General features: G+C 46.9%; 1 protein-coding gene across 1 annotated transcript; it reads left to right on the forward strand.

Annotated features, from left to right (window-relative positions):
* The first annotated feature begins 402 nt into the window (after window positions 1–402).
* Window positions 403–14,748, forward strand: VCP (valosin containing protein). The gene is made up of 17 exons (XM_087419549.1): window positions 403–664; window positions 3,955–4,066; window positions 4,252–4,424; window positions 5,787–5,929; window positions 6,753–6,883; window positions 7,652–7,783; window positions 8,829–8,931; window positions 9,590–9,723; window positions 9,802–9,937; window positions 10,285–10,397; window positions 10,803–10,967; window positions 11,059–11,181; window positions 11,452–11,664; window positions 11,865–12,173; window positions 12,452–12,601; window positions 13,777–13,931; window positions 14,086–14,748. Exons 1-17 carry the CDS (start codon window positions 648–650, stop codon window positions 14,189–14,191), a joined length of 2,415 nt encoding a protein of 804 aa, XP_087275675.1. The 5' UTR covers window positions 403–647; the 3' UTR covers window positions 14,192–14,748.
* The last annotated feature ends 5,009 nt before the right edge of the window (window positions 14,749–19,757 follow it).

A 19,757-nucleotide genomic window follows, 5' to 3' on the forward strand; every position in this document is an offset into this window, starting at 1 on the left:
CGACGGGACTAGACTAACACAAGAGTTCAATCTATTGTGCCAGGTTTTTCCAGCAGTATAAACTCAGGAGCCAATGAGCTGGAGCCAAGTGGGAGAGTCCGCCTCCCGGGGATTAAAGGCTCTCCTTTCGCCAGTCGATCTGGCCCGATTCGTTTCGTTGATTGGCCGAGAATCCCAATCCGTCGAGGAAGCGCAGCCTTGCGGCCAATTGACGTGGCGTTACTAGGCGTGTGGCATCCCTGAGGCGGGAGCCCGGCCGCAAGCGAATTTCCTGATTGGCTCTGGTGCGCGAGTTGCTGGGGAGAGGCGCGGAGAGGCGGGCGGGAGTCCCCAGGGCAGGCGCTGATTGGCTGAGGTGAGAGCCCTCTCCTTCCGATGATTCGGCTCTTCTCGGCTCAGTCTCACGAAGCGTCTGCTGCCGTCGTCGGAGTTGTCGCTGCCGCTGCCCTTCGCGGATCGGGAGCCAGCGTCGCCCGCCCGCCGCCGCCCCGGTGCAGCGGAGAGGAAGCGAGAGGGAGGCCGCCGCGGGTTCGTCGCTGCTGTTCGCCCCCGCCCGGGAGAGCCGAGCCCGGCCCAGTCGGCCGCCTGCCACCCCTCCCAGCCGTTACCCGCGGGCCGCCACAGCCGCCGGAGGAGAGGCGCGCGCCATGGCCTCCGGAGCGGAGTGAGTGCGCGCCGCCCCGCGGGGGCGCACTGGGACCGCCGGGCTGGGTCGGCCCGGCCGGGCGGTGGGCGCGTCGGGAGGTGGAGACCGAGAAGGAGGGGAGGCGAGGAAAGGGCGAGCGAGCTCCGGGCCGGCTGCGCACCCGCGCGCCCCCTAGGCGGGCTGCGCCGGGCCCGGGTCGGACCTGGGTGATCGTGCTGTGTCATGCAGGCCCGCTCGGCCCGCTCGGCCCTCGGGAACGGGCGTCCGGCCTAGCGAGGTCGGCGGGCCCACACCGCCGGCGCGGCCCCGGGGCTGGGGACGCCGCCCGCGGTCCGGCCTGCCGCCCGCTGAAAGCCTCTGGTCCCCGGAGAGCAGGGCCCGGGCCCGGCGCCCCGACTGGGCCCGGTGGGCGTGGACTCGGGGCCACGTGAAGGCCGCAGAGCCCGGAGATCGAGGCGGAGGCCGGGGCGGGGGCGGCCCGCGAACTCGGGGGAGTCACGACGGCCCTCGTGAAGCCGGTTGGCCTGGCCCGGGGCTGGCGTCCTCGACCTGAGTAGTGGGGGCTATTGGGGAGAGGGCGGGCCTGCCTTCGCTCTGGCCTTCCTGCTCAAGGCCTGCTGTTCGTATGAGAAGGCTTCACTCAATTTCCCTTGATGTTATGAAATGGGGGCAGGGAGAAAGGAACTTGTCCTTTCTCTACTATTTTAGGTTCCTGATAAAGTTCGAATCTCAGTTCGCATTTTGAGGGCCTTTTTAGATTTCAGTCTTCGTGGAGTGAAGGTTAAAGTTGCCCTGACTCTTCAAACACACACACGCTCTTTTCCTCAAGCTGCTATGTTGAGCAATCCTGGGCTTTCCACCCTTCAGGAAAGCATCAGATAAAACCTGGTCACCTCTGTCCATTGAGTTTAGAATCCAGAGCTTTAAACACTGAAAAGAAAAAAAAAAAAAGGACAGCCATCCTATGGAAACTTTTCTATGCAAATCACCTTCCTGACTTGAGAGTTAAATTTTTTGAAGTGTGTTCCTTTTTTTCAAGTTTCTGAATCAAGATAAAGTATTACTCAGGCACCTATTTAAAAGGATTGTTTATTGAAGTTTAAAATATTCTCTTAGGTTATCCAGTCAGTCTTTTGTTTTTAAGACTAAAAATAAAAATCCAAAATTGTTGGAATCTGGCATCATAGACAGTTTCTAATCTCTAGGTCATCTTGGTGACGCTTAACTCCCTCCAAGTCCCCTGTGGTCCTTTGGGGTTCTGGAAAGGGTCTTACTCATGCAGAAGACGATGGAGGATGTCCCCAAAGAGTCTCCAGGACTGCTGTTGGCCCATAATCAGGCTGAATTCTCTCTTTTAGAGGTTATTTCCCTTGATCTCAGTAGAGGTGGAATTAAAGGTCTTTACTTTAAGGGAGGAGCATACCACTCATCTCCAGTGCCAGGGTCAGGAATGGTAGGCAGATTGGAAGTCTTTCCTAGAATGTGGCTCTGGGGTTAAAATACAAACTAGGATGTCTAGAGGCATATGGTATTTATTTTTGTTTAGCCCCAGTCCTATAGATAAAATGGGAAGATGGACAGCTCTTAGAGGGTATTTTGATGCTTGTGGGAGAGGGAGAATTGATGGTTTTAAATTGCCCTCAGCTGTCACATTGACCATGCTTGCCCTCCAGGGTGTTGATAAGCATTGGGAGACTCTGCCTGCTCTGTAGCCTTGTGCCCAGAGTGCCGCACTTTTGGGTTGGGGGAGGCAAGTTTAAACTGAGTAAACTCTACTCTTGGAAACTAGTTTAAAGGCGATTATTAAAGATGCAGCCTATGTGAGAGGGTCAGCAGAAAACTTACAACCATGTTAGATGAATGGGATTTGTATTTTTGTTGGGTGTATCAGGACCAAAAGATGTAAAAACCCCGTAACTCCCTAGCTGGTATTACAGAGTATAGGCCTCCCTTTTTCTTGCAAGTTGTGAAGATATTTCCAGTAGGAATACTATTTTGTTTTGTTGACCGATGTATCCCCAAATCCTAGAACTGTGCCTGGCATATAATGTATACTCATTTATTTGTTCAGTGAAGAAATAATTCATGGAAAAGTTTCCTTTTTATTTAATTCTTTGCTTCCTCCTATTATCTGGCCTCCCTGTTTTGGTTAATGCTCATGTTTTCCTGAGCCTTACTAAGAGGAGGTAACTCTTCAAAGGGAGAGCCCACTGCGTTTAGCAAAGGCTGGAAATGAGCTAGGTAAGAAATTGGTGTCGGGTGAGTGATCTTAGCTTCTAGGAAATGATAGAAACTGTTTGAAAGTTTAAACTGAGTTTAGATTCACCTAACCTTGATTTGGGTAAGAAGGATTTGGATTTGCCCCACGTCTTAGCATTTGTTGGTTTTGACTTTTTGCATCAACTCCATGGAGTTGTGTGTCTTTGCGGAGATTACTGTGAAGCTCCTTTTGAGCTTGAGCCTCTTTCTGAAGATTCCAGATGTGTTAGTGTTTTTTTTTCCTTCAAATCTGATGGTCTTTGTGCTTGGCATTCCTGTGGTGCATAGAATGCTCTGACATTCAGCAGGTTTAGCCAGTAAGGAGGGTAGTGCTAATGATTCTGCTTCATTGTCCCCAGGCTTGCTTGGTGGGACTTGGGGCCTCCCTGAGCCCTTTGGGAAGTTGTCATGCTCCCTTCATTTCTGCAAGAAGGTTAGCAAAGAAAGAGCTTGTGTTTTATTCTGCAGTGCTAATCATATTGACTGTTAACACCACGTGCCAGGCATTGTGTTGAACATTTTGTGTTTATTATCTCACTTAAAACAATAATCCTCTGAGATAGGTGCTACTGTATTCCCCATTTTACAGATGAGGACATCAGCTTCCAGAGAGGTTAAATAACTCGTAGAAGATTACAGTTAAACACTGGCAGGGTTGGGATTCAGACTTAGCAGGTCTGACTGCAGAGTCCCTTCTCTTAATCACTGTTCTATACAGTCTAAACTCTTTTCACTTCTCTAATTGCTACTCAGCCTCCACTTCTGTTTTGTCTTCTCAGGCCATAGTTTCCTGACCCTGGGGCAAGATCACTTGGGGCATTATAGCTAGGATATCAGTGCTCCGAATACCAAGAGCTGCTAGAATGGGAATTGTATTGTGTGCTAGATATTATTGTTCATGACCTTGGCTGAATTTTCTTGATCTTAGCTTCTGGTGGAGAGACAACTTCATTTATCCACTATTTCTCTCCAAAGTATGAGTTCTAGAGACTAGTGGGGCCCCTGGGACTAGACTACATATTGGGACTGACTTCGTTTTCTCTTGCTAGTTCAAAAGGTGATGACTTATCAACAGCCATTCTTAAACAGAAGAACCGTCCCAATCGGTTAATTGTTGATGAAGCCATCAATGAGGACAACAGTGTGGTGTCCTTGTCCCAGGTAAGTTGGGTCCACAGTCCAATCTTTCCTTATTGCACTTAACCTAAGGGCTTTTCCCAGGTTTCTTTTCTCATTTTTCTTGCAGTGATCCCAGATAGAGTGGGGTTTACTGGGAATCCCAACCTCCAGGGCTGCTGCTTACCCCCTGGCCCAGTGACCCAAAGGCCTTAACCTTCTTTCCTCAGCCCAAGATGGATGAGCTGCAGTTGTTCCGAGGTGACACAGTGTTGCTGAAAGGAAAGAAGAGGCGGGAAGCTGTGTGCATTGTGCTTTCTGATGACACATGTTCTGACGAGAAGATTCGAATGAATAGAGTTGTTCGGAATAACCTTCGCGTACACCTAGGGGATGTCATCAGGTGTGTGTGGGGTTTTTGGCCCCTCAGGGATGGGAGGCCAGAGACAGCCTGCATTATAGGCAGGACCCCCACGAAGGCCTTGGCAGCTGGAGGTATTGGAAGCCTTCTAGCCACCGGAAGATTTATGTTTCAGGGTTGTCTTTAGGTTTTGGTTCTACCTCCCTGGAACTCAAAATCTGCCTCTGCATGAGCCATAGGACAGGTTGGCATTTCTATGCCTTTCTTGATGCCTTTATTTTTTTCTACCAGAGGTATAACTTATCACACCATAGACCCTGGGTTAAGATACCATTTGAGGGCATATGTTTGCTAGATAATCTCACTATTGTGTTGGATTAATGGCTCGTATTGGGGTGGGAGTGAGGTGGGAGTGTGGGCATGGAAGGTGGACTCCTAGCAGGTCTTTTTTAAGGATCCAAGTTAATCTAGGAGAGAGGCATAGTTTAAGCCAGACCCAGGATATCTCCAGTCTGAGTGACTTGGGACTTAACTCTAGGCAAGAGATTTTCCTATCTTGGAGTCATTTCTTGCCACTGCTACCCAGCCACCTGTCACCTGGCCAGGAACATCTCAGGCTTCTGATTCTTTTTTTTTTTTTTTTTTTTTTTTAAAGATTTTATTTATTTATTTTTTCCCCCCAAAGCCCCAGTAGATAGTTGTGTGTCATAGCTGCACATCCTTCTAGTTGCTGTATGTGGGACGCGGCCTCAGCATGGCCAGAGAAGCAGCGCGTCGGTGCGAGCCCGGGATCCGAACCCGGGTCGCCAGCAGTGGAGCGCGCTCACTTAACCACCAAGCCACGGGGCCGGCCCGCTTCTGATTCTTTTTCATGGATTCTAGGTTCCACGTAACCTTTCTGGAGGTGCTTAGTTACTTTCTCAACAGTTACTTTCTCCCAGGTGGTGCTCTGATCACCTGGCTAAGGTTATTTTTTCACTTCTATTTCTCTGACCCTGACACTTGTCAGACTAAGGCCTCCCTTTGTAATATTGGGTCACCAATATTAGGCAAAATGGGTCATCCTTGAATATCTCTCACTGAAGACCCTCCTTCCCGTGTCGTCTTTGTGGGGGTTCCAGATGTGTGGGTCTTTCTTTTGGCTCACTGTTGGGAGTGGGCAGCCCCAGCAGCTTCTTCTATTGGCTCCCCCTATTACCCCACCCTGAGTATGACCTTTTTTAGTTCTGCTTGGCTGTTCCTTTTCCCTCACTCCCATCCTACCCTCCTGCCTCTCTTCACCTAAAGCCATCCCTGCCTTTTTTCTTTCGCTCGCCATCAGCTCCCTGTGCCAGGCCCTTTCGGATGCCCGATGCTTGGGGCTGCAGTGTGGTTGGTAATGTGGAGTCTGCTTGTCATCCTCAGCATCCAGCCATGCCCTGATGTGAAGTACGGCAAACGTATCCACGTGCTACCCATCGATGACACGGTGGAAGGCATCACTGGCAATCTCTTTGAGGTATATCTTAAGCCGTACTTCCTGGAAGCTTATCGACCCATCCGGAAAGGTAAGAGATAATTCTAGGGACTGAGTTTAAGGATGGTTGTTTGGGGGCCGGCCCCGTGGCGTAGCGGTTAAGTGCACGTGCCGCGCTGCTGACGGCCTGGGTTCAGATCCTGGGCGTGCACTGATGCACCGCTTGTCAGGCCATGCTGTGGCGGCATCCCATATAAAGTAGAGGAAGATTGGCATGGATGTTAGCCCAGGGCCAGTCTTCCTCAGCAAAAAGAGGAGGATTGGCATGGATGTTAGCTCAGGGCTGATCTTCCTCACCAAAAAAAAAAAAAGGTGGTTGTTTGTAGGGATACTCAGGAGTAAACCTTGGAACATCTTTGTCTCATTCTCAAATATGTGTGTATACGCACGCATTCTGCACACGTGCTCATGTGTACTCTCTCCTTCTGCATTCCTCCCTCCCCCTGCTGTTCTCCCATTCCCACTCCCTGGTCCCGTAGAGTAAGCTATCTTCTTTTGTATCTCTGAAGGAGGAGGTGTGCCGTTTTGGCTGTGTCACAGTCCAAAGTGTATTTAATATTTAGCACAGCTCTACCGTTGGTGGTGGTTGTGAAAACTTGGTTTACCTATACCCCAGAAGTCAAAAGCCTTATGGACTTATGGCACATCAGGTTTTGTTCACTATTCTCTAAGTGGCAGAGGGACTCATTACAGTTTAGCTTTCTCCTCTTACCTAATGCTTAATAAGATGGTGGGAAGGAGAAAGGGCAATGTTTAGTGAACTTGGCATTCTAGACCCTATGTTCTGATGAGGAATTCTCATGTGGTCTTGCAGGTGACGCCTCTAACTGTCCTTGTGCTGATTGCTCTCACAGGAGACATTTTCCTTGTCCGGGGTGGAATGCGTGCTGTAGAGTTCAAAGTAGTGGAGACAGATCCCAGCCCTTACTGCATTGTTGCTCCAGACACAGTGATCCACTGTGAAGGAGAGCCTATCAAACGAGAGGTGAGTTCTCTCCATGATCCCGATACCCGATCTCATGAGTACTCAGTGAGGCAGTCATGTGGTAGCTATCAAGACTGAGTGTTCTGGGCCTGCCTCGTGGCTTAGCGGTTAAGTGTGCGCACTCCGCTGCTGGCGGCCTGGGTTCGGATCCCTGGTGCGCACCGAGGAACTGCTTCTCTGGCCATGCTGACGCCGTGTCCCACATACACCAACTAGAAGGATGTGCAACCATGACATACAACTATCTACTGGGGCTTTGGGGGAAAAATAAATAAATAAATTAAAAAAAAAAAAAAAAAAAAAAAAAAGACTGAGGGTTCTCTGGCACTGAGCTTCTTTCCAGAGATGGGAAACCTCCTAGCTATTCGTTTCTGGGCCTGGGAGGTTTCTTGGAAGTATCTGATACCAGTAATTTAAAAAATCTAGATTGAACCCAGAGAATCTAAGTGGTTGGAATAATTTTTGAAGAAGTGATGCTGATGATGGCATCCAGACTTCTGCCCATTTCCCAGTTTCCAGCTTCAGGTTTTAGGGGAGCCCTTCCCAGTAAGTCTAAGGACAGTATGAGAGAGAAAGGTTATGCTAGAAATCTTTGCCTTGGGGTTTTTAGAGTTGTTCTTAGAGGCAGGATCCCCTTAGAGGAGAATCCTCTTATACAGCAGATTTCTCTACAACAGATTGTGAACAGATTTGGAGAAACTCAACTTTTGCTGATACTTTTGCTGATAACTCCTGCCTTCTCATTTTCTTTGTCTTCTGCATATTCAGGATGAGGAAGAGTCCTTGAATGAAGTGGGCTATGATGACATTGGCGGCTGTAGGAAACAGCTAGCTCAGATAAAGGAGATGGTGGAGCTGCCCTTGAGACATCCTGCCCTTTTTAAGGCAATTGGTGTGAAGGTGAGCATCCTGGGCTCTGTGGGATATAGTCTAGGGAGGTGATTAATGACTATTGGGTGTCTAATCCCAGGGGCTGTTTTCATACATAATATTTCATTGTTGCCTTGGATTAGAGAGGCAGTGTTAAATTCTTTGTGTTTATAGAGGACAGTAATTTCATTAAAGCTACTAATGGATTGGAACAGAGAGGGCCAATTAAGTTCTCTGTTGCATATCTTTTTTTTTTTATCACAACCCTTTAAAAACGTAAAAGCCATTGTTATCTCATGGACCCTATAGAAACAAATCTCACCGTAGTTCACCACCCTGTCTAGAACAATGCTGGCCAATAGAAGTAGAAGTTAAGGAAATTTGCAGAGTGTAAAGGGTCCTGAGTCCAAAACATTTGAGAACTGCTGGTCTAGAATGTAACTTCCCAGCCATTTCCATATCATGGGACACACTGAAGATGAAACTATTACCCCTTTCCCTAGCATGCACCACACAAATAATTTTATCTTCTATGTGGGCACTTCCCGTGTGCTGCTTGTGGATGAGGCCACAGAAAAGACAGCTTCAAAGAGGAAAACTTGTGGTTGGCACTAAGGAAAAGCATTCCAACATGATGATAAATCCTGGAGGGTTGTGATTACTCGAGTGAGTGAGCCTCTGACAATACTCTTAGTGGCTAAGCTAGTCCTTGGCCCTTGTCTGTCTAAAGTCAAGCCTTTGACCTTATGGCCTCTTGCTTTTCCCTAGTCCTTAGGATCTTCAGGCTCACGCTAGAGTTTCTTAGGGTGGTTTCTCTGCCCATAGTCTCCTATGCAAGTTGCAATCATAAGTGTTGTCAGGTTTTTAGTGGTATTTTCTTTGCTGATAAGAGGAGTATGGTTTGAAATAAACTACTCTAGCAGCTACTGCTGAGACCTTATTCTTACTGGTGTCAGGATTGAGGTCTGTTTCTCACTCTCTCTAGATAGAGCCCTAGAGAAGCCATTTTAGGGTGGATGAGGTGGGGAGAAGGTAAGAGTCTGAACCTAATCACATCCTCTATACTGGTCCTCAGCCGCCTCGGGGAATCCTGCTCTATGGACCGCCAGGGACTGGGAAGACCCTGATTGCTCGAGCTGTAGCAAATGAGACTGGAGCCTTCTTCTTCTTGATCAATGGTAGGAGATTTGGTTCACCTTATGTTTGGCTGGATCCAACTATGAGCTTAGCATGATCCAGTCTCATGAGCTGGGAAACGCATGGACACATTCATTTGCACACATGCTTTCATGTACACTTTAGCTTTTTTCTTCTGTTGGGGTACATTACAGACAGATAAGCAACAAGGGGAAGTTATTTTACTCTGGTGCTCCCTGATCTGTCCCCCTTGAGAAAAACTGTGGACAGGCTGAAGACGTTTAGGGGGAGCGAGTTAGAATGAGAACTCAGAAAGTATATGCCTATTTATTTGAGAAGGTTTGGGGGAAGATTGGCTGAGATCAGCTGGCTCTTTGAGGATGATATTTAGCTGGTAGAGGTCCAACTGGTGTGCTCCTTCTCCTGCTCTGGCCAGAGGTCCCAGTGCATCTGCTGTCATTTTCACACTTTGAGCTCGACAGTGAGATAAGTGTTGTACTGAGTCCTTTGGCTTCTCCCCAGCCTGGCCTGGTGTCTATCCTGGGATGGTGGCTGGTCAAGATTATGAGAAAATAGGCAGAGGTTACCACATTTTCACCCAGGATCTGTCTCTGGGCTGGGCAGACAAGATATTTGATTTCTTTTGGGATTGAAGAAGGATGTAATTTTGTCATTGCCTCCATTCTGTATCCTTTTTAGGTCCTGAGATCATGAGCAAGTTGGCTGGTGAGTCTGAGAGCAACCTTCGTAAAGCCTTTGAGGAGGCGGAGAAGAATGCTCCTGCTATCATCTTCATTGATGAGCTGGATGCCATTGCTCCCAAGAGAGAGAAAGTAGGAATTTACCTGAGGGGATAGTGGGGGGTTGAAAGGTCCTGACTTCCCTTCTGACCAGACATCCTGTCCTGACAGACCCACGGTGAGGTGGAGCGACGCATTGTGTCACAGTTGTTGACCCTCATGGATGGCCTAAAGCAAAGAGCACATGTGATTGTCATGGCAGCAACCAACAGACCCAATAGCATTGACCCAGCCCTACGGCGATTTGGTAAGGACCACAAATTTCTTTCAGCCTTGTCCTTGCTCATCAGGGGATGGTGGCTCTACTGGGCTTAATCTCTTTGATTCCACGTTTGTCCTTCATCTAATTCTGAGGATTTCTTGAAGCTGTTTGCAGTGATAGGGCCCAGGGGTCCTTTCAGTTATCCCATGTCCTATCTAGGGTGACCAACCATCCTGGTTTGCCTGAGACTGAGGGGTTTCCCAGAACATAGGACTTGCATTGCTAACCAGGACAGTCCTGGGCAAACTGGGATGATTGGTCACCTAAGGCCTGTCCCTTCTTCCCTCTTGACCAGAAATGAGCCCTGTCTGTGTTCACACACTATCCCACAGGTCGCTTTGACAGGGAGGTAGATATTGGAATCCCTGATGCTACAGGACGCTTGGAAATTCTTCAGATCCATACCAAGAACATGAAGCTGGCAGATGATGTGGACCTGGAACAGGTGGGGTGGTGATGAGGGCTGACCAGGAGTTAGGATGTCTGTTTCCAGGCAGTTGAAGGGAACTGGCTAGGAACATAAGCTTAAGATGTAAGGAGGTTGATTTTGATTCCTGGGTAGGGGAAAGGAAGTGATCTGAGATTGAATCCAGGAAAGTGGATTTGGCATCTTTCTTAGTTGACACTGCATTAGAGTAAACCAGAATTTGGGGGGCAGCTTTATTGCCAGGCCCCAAGTCCAGGTTTGAATACTTAAAACACAGCCAGTGAAAGGACTGCTAGTATGTGTTCAGGGAAATGGGAGGACCCAGAGATAGGAGTCAGGGGAAGGGACCAGGATTCTGTTGTCTCTGAGCCTCCTAAGACGGGTGTGTCTTAGAGACGGGATAGTAAGTAGATCTCTCTGCAGGTAGCCAATGAGACTCACGGGCATGTGGGTGCTGACTTAGCAGCCCTGTGCTCGGAGGCTGCTCTGCAGGCCATCCGCAAGAAGATGGATCTCATTGATCTAGAGGACGAGACCATCGATGCCGAGGTCATGAACTCCCTGGCGGTTACTATGGATGACTTCCGGGTAAGCACCACACCCCCATGTCAGGTACGCACACGTGTACTTTGACTTCTCCCATGGCAAGTCTCATCCCCAGTTTTTCTTCCTTTTCTAGTGGGCCCTGAGCCAAAGCAACCCATCAGCACTGAGGGAAACTGTGGTGGAGGTGCCACAGGTGACCTGGGAGGACATTGGGGGCCTGGAGGATGTGAAACGTGAGCTTCAGGAGCTGGTCCAGGTAGGGTAGCTTGGTCCAGGGTAAGTCATTGCCTCAGTACATTGAAATTGAACTGAGTGGTCTTAGGGTGTTGGCAGATTCATTGCAGGAATTGTGAGAGCATAATTCAGGAACTTGGTATTCTCAGGTTGGAGGTGCTAAGGAGCCTGCTTCTAGGGAATCTGGATCTTAAACCATGGAGTGATGGGGTAGGGGGGGAATGCTTCTGTTTGGTTAGGTTTCTTTCAGACTATGCCAGTATCCCTGAACCCTCTTTTCTTTTCCTCTTAGTATCCTGTAGAGCACCCAGACAAATTCCTCAAGTTTGGCATGACACCCTCCAAGGGAGTATTGTTCTACGGACCTCCAGGCTGTGGGAAAACCTTGCTGGCCAAAGCCATCGCTAATGAGTGCCAGGCCAACTTCATCTCCATCAAGGGTCCTGAGCTGCTCACCATGTGGTTTGGAGAGTCTGAGGCCAATGTCAGGGAAATCTTTGACAAGGTAAGCTACGAGGGAGGGGCTGGGCTATCTATTCACTTGTTTGGGGACAAGGTAGGGATAGAGGTTGTTTCTTTGGGACAGTTAAAACCATCTCGTCTGGCAGCTCAGCTGGGGCAGTGAAGGTCACTTTATGTTCCTTTCCTTCTCAGGTGTGAGCGACCAGTTGTGCTAATACTTGAGTCCATCTGTCCCTCCCACAGGCCCGCCAAGCTGCCCCCTGTGTACTATTCTTTGATGAGCTGGATTCAATTGCCAAGGCCCGTGGTGGTAACATTGGAGATGGTGGTGGGGCTGCTGACCGAGTCATCAACCAGATCTTGACAGAAATGGATGGCATGTCCACAAAAAAGAATGTCTTTATCATTGGCGCTACCAACCGGCCTGACATCATTGATCCTGCCATTCTGCGACCTGGCCGCCTTGATCAGCTCATCTACATCCCGCTCCCTGATGAGAAGTCCCGTGTTGCCATCCTCAAGGCCAATCTGCGCAAGTCCCCAGTTGCCAAGGCAGGTGCAAGGTCTTGGGCCACGGGGGCTTTTTTGAGTCCTTAGGCTAGTGTGGAGTCCTCTTTGGTTCCTGGACAAGATTCCATTGGGGATTTCTGGAGTTAGGGTATAAAGGGAACATGGAAGATTTGGGGGTTTTAGGATAATCTAGAATTGGAAGTAAAATAAGGTGGCAAAAGTGGGACCAACTAGAATTGGGAGTGCTTGGGTGGCTCAAGATCTGTGTTTCACGGGGCAGAAGAGGCTAAATGCTAAGGTAGCTCTGTTGCTTCTTTTAGGATGTGGATTTAGAATTCCTGGCTAAGATGACTAATGGCTTCTCCGGAGCTGACCTGACAGAGATTTGCCAACGTGCCTGCAAGCTGGCCATCCGTGAATCCATCGAGAGTGAAATTAGGCGAGAACGGGAGAGGCAGACCAATGCCATGGTGAGTAGGCATCCTTTCCTTAAATGTGACAGTCATGGGGAGCCAGGCAACAGTCTCCACCATGCCCTAGAGTTAAGAGTGTAAGGTTTTGGAGGTTTAGCAGGGCATCAAAGAGAAAGAACGCTGGGGATTAACCCCTTTAGTCTGGAATTATAAAGGCTGAGAAGAGATGGGCAGACTATATGCTCAGTCTGAACTGGACTCCATGAGGGCAATCAAAGTGTGATTGTATAGATAAACAAATAGAGCAGGGCTTAGAATCTGGGATCCAAGGACCTATCTGGTGGTCCGTAGACCTCCTGAAATTAAATGCAGCATTTGTGTGTGTGTGTGTGTAAGCTCCATAAAGATAGGTAGGTAATCTATATCATCTCGCTTGTTTCTCGTCATATCATGGCACAACGGTAGAGACTGACTTAAAGGATGGAGGGGGTCTGTAACATCCCTTCTCCCTCTCATAAAAGTTGAAAAACTACTGCTAAACTAATCCTAGGGAGCAATGTCATAAGTTACAGCAATTGGAGTGGTTTCCCAGTGAAGGAGATAGGGTTTGAGCTGGACTATGAAGGGAGAGTAGAATTTTGATAAAAGAAATAAGCAGCCCAAATAATCTACTTGAGAAGTAGGATTGCGGGAATTGGGAAAACCTGGGTAGATTTAAGAGGGTATATGTTACTGGAAGTGAGGCCACTAGGTAAATGTAATTCAGATGTGGTAAGCACTGAGAGCCATTGACATTTTCATCTTAAAGTTCAGGTTTATTGAGCTATAATTTACGTATAGTAAAATTCATCGTTTTTAAGTGTACTATTTCCATGCTTTTTGACAAATGTATATAAGTCTATAACTGCTATCATAGTTGAGACACAGAAATGTCTGTCGTCCCAAAAAGTTCCCTCATGCTACTTTAGTCAGCTTCTTTTTCCCACCCTGAGCCCCTGGCAACCACTGATGTAATTTCTGTCCCTACAGTTTTGCATTTTCCAGAATGCATTGACAGGTTTTTAAGCAGGGCAGTGACTCAATTTTAGGAAGATTGGCCTGGCAACTTAGGTTGGATTGGAGAGGGAGGGAGACCAATAAGCTACTGTAGTAATGGCGGGCAGGGAGGCCAGAGAAGGAATCCAGGCTGGACTTTAACTAGCCCTGATAGTCTGTGTTTACCAACCCCGCAGGAGGTAGAAGAGGATGATCCAGTGCCTGAGATCCGCCGAGATCACTTTGAGGAAGCCATGCGCTTTGCCCGCCGATCTGTCAGTGACAATGACATCCGGAAATACGAGATGTTTGCTCAGACCCTTCAGCAGAGTCGGGGCTTTGGCAGCTTCAGGTAACTAGGTTGCAGTGGACAGTGTTTAAGTTGTCTTGGGGAACTATACAACCAAGGTAGTGGGAGTCCTAAGGAGGCTAGAAGGGATAGTTGTGAAAATCCTGAGCAGGCTCTGTTCTAACCCTCTTTTTTGGCTCTGCTCTTGTGCACACAGATTCCCTTCAGGAAACCAAGGTGGAGCTGGTCCCAGTCAGGGCAGTGGAGGTGGCACAGGCGGCAGTGTGTACACGGAAGACAATGATGATGACCTGTATGGCTAAGTGGTGGTGGCCAGCGTGCAGCAAGCTGGCCTGGCTGGACCTTGTTCCCTAAGGGTGGGGATGCTTGCCCAGGAGGGACCAGGGGCGTGCCCATGGCCTGCTCCCTTTCTTAGTCTGAATAGTTCAGCTACAGTAAGACTCTGGACAAGGGGGTTTCTGTTGAAAAAAAAAAAACAAAACAAAAGCGATAAAATAAAAGCGATTTTCATTTGGGAGGCGGAGAGTGAATTACCAAAAGGGAATTGGGCCTTGGGCCTACACCGTTTCTGTTGTAGTTTGGGACAGTGCAGGGGACCTGTGGGTATGAACCAAGGCACTATCGCCACTCCCCACAGTGAAGCATCTACACTTCACTAAATGCTGCCCAAGCCCTCCCTTCTTCCCCTATCCAACCTGGAAAGGAGGGTAAAGAGCCACAGTTGCTGGGTGTTTATATAGTGAGTAGGTTGATTTTATTTTACATGCTTTTGAGTTAATGTTGGAAAACTAATCACAAGCAGTTTCTAAACCAAAAATGACATGTTGTAAAAGGACAATAAACATTGGGTGAAAATGGAGCCTGTGTCCTGGCCCCTGTGCCTGCTTCTTTTCATGGGAAGGGCCTTGGGCACGTTTCCAAATGTGAAATCCCGGAAGTAAGATTGCACCGTCTTCCTCTCCTGATTAACATTGGTGTGATACTGCTGCCTGGCTACGTGTCTGCAGTGTCACTGGATAGGACTGCAGCGGAGAGTGAGCAGCCTGATGGAGCTCCAGCTGTGGAGAGTGTGGCATCCTCCACCTGGGTTTGATGTGGATGGTAAGGCTAGGCCTGCAGAACCCTCTTTCCTGATCAAGGACTGGATTGGGGTGGGCTCTAAAAATCTTAGGGTTGCAGAAAGATAAAATCTCTGTCTGGAGGTGGATGTTCTTTTGACACATCTGAAAATCCCAAACCTTCATCCTCTGGTTGAGGTTCACTTACAAGTATGTCCACTTTTCCTTTATGTAACTTGTATTATTAAAAAAAAATAGCTTTTTTCTAATATAAAATTCTACTATTGGATGTGTTTTTTCCTAAACTAAACATCCTCTCCTGCTTAGTTTTTCAGATGATTGCATAGTTTTGTCCAGGTATAGAGTATCCTCTTCATCAGGTACCAGCATACTCACTCAGTGCTTCTGGGATCAGTACCGTGATACCCTGCCCAAAGGGAGAATTGTGGTGCAGAGAAACTAATCTACTGAGTCCAATTTGTAATGGTTGTTCTAGTACTTATACCGGGCCCCGGTCTGGTCTACAAAGATAATCTACAAGGATACAAGATAATTATATTGGCTAATTAAACTGGGGCATCTTGAACTGGTGCCACGAGATAGTTTTGCACTTTTGGGATGTGAATTGACTGTCCCTTGTTTTCCATGACACTTTCTCTACCAGATTCTGTCTATGGTCCTCCTTTGGTTTTCCCACCATATGGGTATCCTGATGGCTTAGCTTTCAGTCGTCCCACTCTGAACATTATCGCTTTGTCTCCTCACTGGGTTGGCAGCCTAACCTCAATGAGGACCAAAGACAAGGTCTTTGGGGAAAGACATTTGGTACCTCTGCATCAAGCTATGGGAACAGAACAGAAGTGGTATTTTCCCATAAGGTATGTCTCTAGGGAAGACAGTTGGAGTTCTATAGATTCTTTAGGAAGAACCAAGAGCAGATTTGTGAGATTTGGTTCTAGTTCTGACACTTGTGCTTACAGCACTGTAGCTTTGAACAAGGTGCTTAGCTCTTTTGGGGCTTCTAGATTGTTAATCTGATAAAATGATTGGCAGTGCTTTGTGAACTGTACAAAGTATTGAGACGGACTGTTGTCAGCTTAGACCTGCAGAAGCCTGCATACTTAAACCAAGAGGCAAGTTGTATAGGCAGTTTGTCTTTTCCCCCACAGTGTTCCCAGAAAGAAATTGGAATGTAATGTTACTGTAGCTAATCATTTCTTCCCATGGGATAAGTACTACGATTAGAAGATGGGTTTCTAACCAAGAATATGGCATCAAATAGATCACAGAGGATCAACAGTATACCACAGAGGCAAAGCAGAGATGGAACTATAAACCTAACATCTTGAGATATATTTGGATTCAAGATATTGATCCTATAAGTTGTCCTGAGAGTCTAGTGGTCACACAGTGCTCATGAGGAACACAAGTCTGCCAGTCATTAATTTGACTGAACTATGGCAAATGTTAAGTGGTTTGTTACTCTTGCCCAGTCCTACAACCTACTGAGGACTTAAAAAGACTTAAGAGTATAGGACTTGGATTTTTTATACAACTGTCCAGAGATGCAAGACTCCTTAAATGCCCTGTGTCAAGTAGAAATTCAAAATTGCGTTCTTAGAGACTTTTTCTGGGGGGATAGATGGGGAGAGGGAAAGTACCTTTAGTTTTTGGCCAGCAGGTGGTGAATTTTGGACTCAGACCCTATAGACAGGTTTGGACTAAATAAAGCTTTGGAACAGAACAGTGACATGAGTGAGAGGAGGCAGAGGAACGACATGTACCTTCTGACTCCTTGTTTTTCTCAACCAAATACACAGAGTAGAGGGAATGTTGTAGAATGGTTTGGGTGTGTGGACTTGACCTCACAGAACCTCGCTTTCTTTGAAGGGCTTAATAGCCATACTATCAGGAAACAGGTGCTATCGGCAAGACACAAATGGTTATGGGGCTGCAAGGAAGGGGAAACCACACCAAGATAGTCAGAGAAGGCACTGTAGGTAATCTGAGCTGGGCATTAAAGGAAGGTGGGAGACTTGACATGGAGAAGTGCAGGAGAGCAGACTGAGCAAAAGGCACAGATGAGAAAATACAGAGCGTGTTTAAGAAGCATCAGGTTGACTAGCAAGGGAGTCCGGGAGTGAGTTTGGAGAGGTCAAACCACGTAAAGAACCTCAAGTGCCTGGAGTGAACTTTATTCTAAAGATGTTGTGGGTCCTCGGGGATTTAGGCAGGGAAGTGACCGATTTCAGTGCTAGACAATGCACTTTTTTTTCTTTTTGGTGGCAAAACAAAATTTACCCAGCAATTTCCAAATGTACAGTACAGTATTGTCAACCACACGTGCACTGTTGTGCATAGACAATTCACTTTTTTTAATGAAAATTCACTTTTACAAACATTTTATTTTTATAGAAGCAGTAATGTGCATTGTAGAAATTTAGAAAAATAGAAACATTTTAAAAATTAATATTCCTAATAACCAGTGATCATATCTTAATAACTTTAGTTCATATTTTTCTGATTGTTCTGTGCATGTGTGTTTGTATGTGTGGTATTTTGTGTGTGTGTGTGTGTGTCTGTGTGTGTGTGTGTGAGTGAGTGAGGAAGATTAGCCCTGAGCTAACATCTGTTGCCAATCCTCTTTTTGCTGAGGAAGATTGGCCCTGGGCTAACGTCTATGTCCATCTTCCTCCACTTTATGTGGGATGCTGCCACAGCATGACTTGACAAGCGGTATGTTGGAGTGTGCCCGGGATCCAAACCTGCGAACCCTGGGCCGCTGAAGCGCTATGCCGCTGGGCCGGTGCCAGTAGGTGTGGTATTTTTAAATCAGAATGAGATCATACTGCTTTATAACTTTTTGGTGAATAATTTCTACCTTTTCCTTTTAGTAAGTTTTCATTTAATATTCATACCGTATTCAGAGTTTCCCAAGTGGCCCAAATATGTCATTCACAACTGTTCTTTTTTCTTTTTTTTTTTGTGAGGAAGATCAGCCCTGAGCTAACATCCGTGCTAATCCTCCTCTTTTTGCGGAGGAAGACCGGCCCTAAGCTAACATCTATTGCCAATCCTCCTCCTTTTTTTCTTCCCCAAAGCCCCAGTAGATAGTTATATGTCATAGTTGCACACCCTTCTAGTTGCTGCATGTGGGACGTGGCCTCAGCATGGCCGGAGAAGTGCGTCGGTGCGCGCCCGGGATCCGAACCTGGGCCGCCAGCAGCAGAGCGTGCGCACCTAGCTGCTAAGCCACGGGGCCGGCCCTTCACAGCTGTTCTGACCAAACCAGCATCCAGTCTAGGAACATAGGTTGCACTTGTTATGTTCCTTAAACTTTTATGACACTTTTTGAAGAGATTGGGTCAGTTGACCTTCAGAGAATTGTAGCCATGTGGAGGTTGGATTAGAAGGAATAGGGCAACCAATTTGGTGAGAAATGATGACAGAACTAAGACAGGGATGGTAGAGATGGAGAGGTGAAGATGGATTTGAAATACGTTTCATAGGTATAATTGACAGGGTTATAATTGACGGATCAGATTGGAGAGTGAGGAGAAGGGAGGAGTCAGGGATAATAGGTTTCTGGCTGCAGTATTGGGGTGGATATGGTACTCTTCAATAGGAATGGGCACATTGGAGGAAAAGATTAAAGGGAAAATGAGTAAGTTTTGGATAAGTTGAATATGAGATGATGTCTAGTAGGCTGTTGGACAGGTAGATCTGAGGCGTAGGGATGCTTAATAAATGACCCATGTTTTGAAATATGGCACTTAATGGAATTGGATTCAAGACATTCTGTTTTTTTTTAAATGGTATCCGTGAAATTGGACATCTGTTGAGGCGGGGAGTTAGATTCTCACCTCATACCATACTCACAAGTTAGATTAACAATCTAAACATAAATATATAAAACTATGAAAGTGCCAGGAGAAAGTATTTTAGAAGCCATAAAAAAATATTGGTAGATTTAATTACATAAAAAATTTTAAACTTTGGTACAGTAAAAATCACCTTAAAATTAGAAAATAAGCTATAGATTGGGAGAAAATATTTGCAGCATACTTAATAGGTCAAGTTAATATCTGTGGTAGGCAGGATATAGCACCCCCCCCAAGGAGTTCACATCATAATCCCTGGAACCTGTGAATACATTATTTTATATGGCAAAGGAGAATTAAAGTTGCAGATGGAATTAAGGTTGCTAACCAACTGACTTGAAGATAGGAAGAGTATCATGGATTATCCAGGTGGGCCCAATGTAATTATAAGTGTCCTTAAGAGTGGAAGAGGGCAGTCAAAGAGAGAATGATCTGATGTGAAAACTTAACTTTCCTTTGCTAGCTTGGAAGATGGAGAAAGAGGGGGAGTAGCCAAGGAATGTGGGCAGCCTCTGGAAGGTGGGAAAGGCAAGGAATGAATCCTGTCCAGTGCCTACAGAAAGGCCTGCCAACCTCTTGATTTTAGCCCATTGAGAAATACGTTAGACTTCTGACAAAATTTGTGTTTTGTGGTAATTTGTTATGGCAGCAGTAGAAAACTAATACAATATCCAACAAATAGTACAGTAGAAAAATGGGTAAAGGATATAAACAGGCAATTATAGAATAAGAAATCCAGATGGCCACTAACATGAAAAGCCACTTGTTTTTGTGCCTGTGGGTAGGGATGAGCTGACCCAGGGAGAGAAAAGAGCAACAGGCTGAGAAGAGATGGCTGGAGAGAGACATGGAGAACTTGTGGGTCAAGTGGGTGAAGAAGGGGACCATACCAAGGACAAAACAGCTGCCTAGAACCAGACCAATTGTGC

Source organism: Ceratotherium simum, chromosome 29 (assembly GCF_057802395.1).
Source record: "Ceratotherium simum simum isolate JZ-2026a chromosome 29, ASM5780239v1, whole genome shotgun sequence".
Taxonomy (NCBI): domain Eukaryota; kingdom Metazoa; phylum Chordata; class Mammalia; order Perissodactyla; family Rhinocerotidae; genus Ceratotherium; species Ceratotherium simum.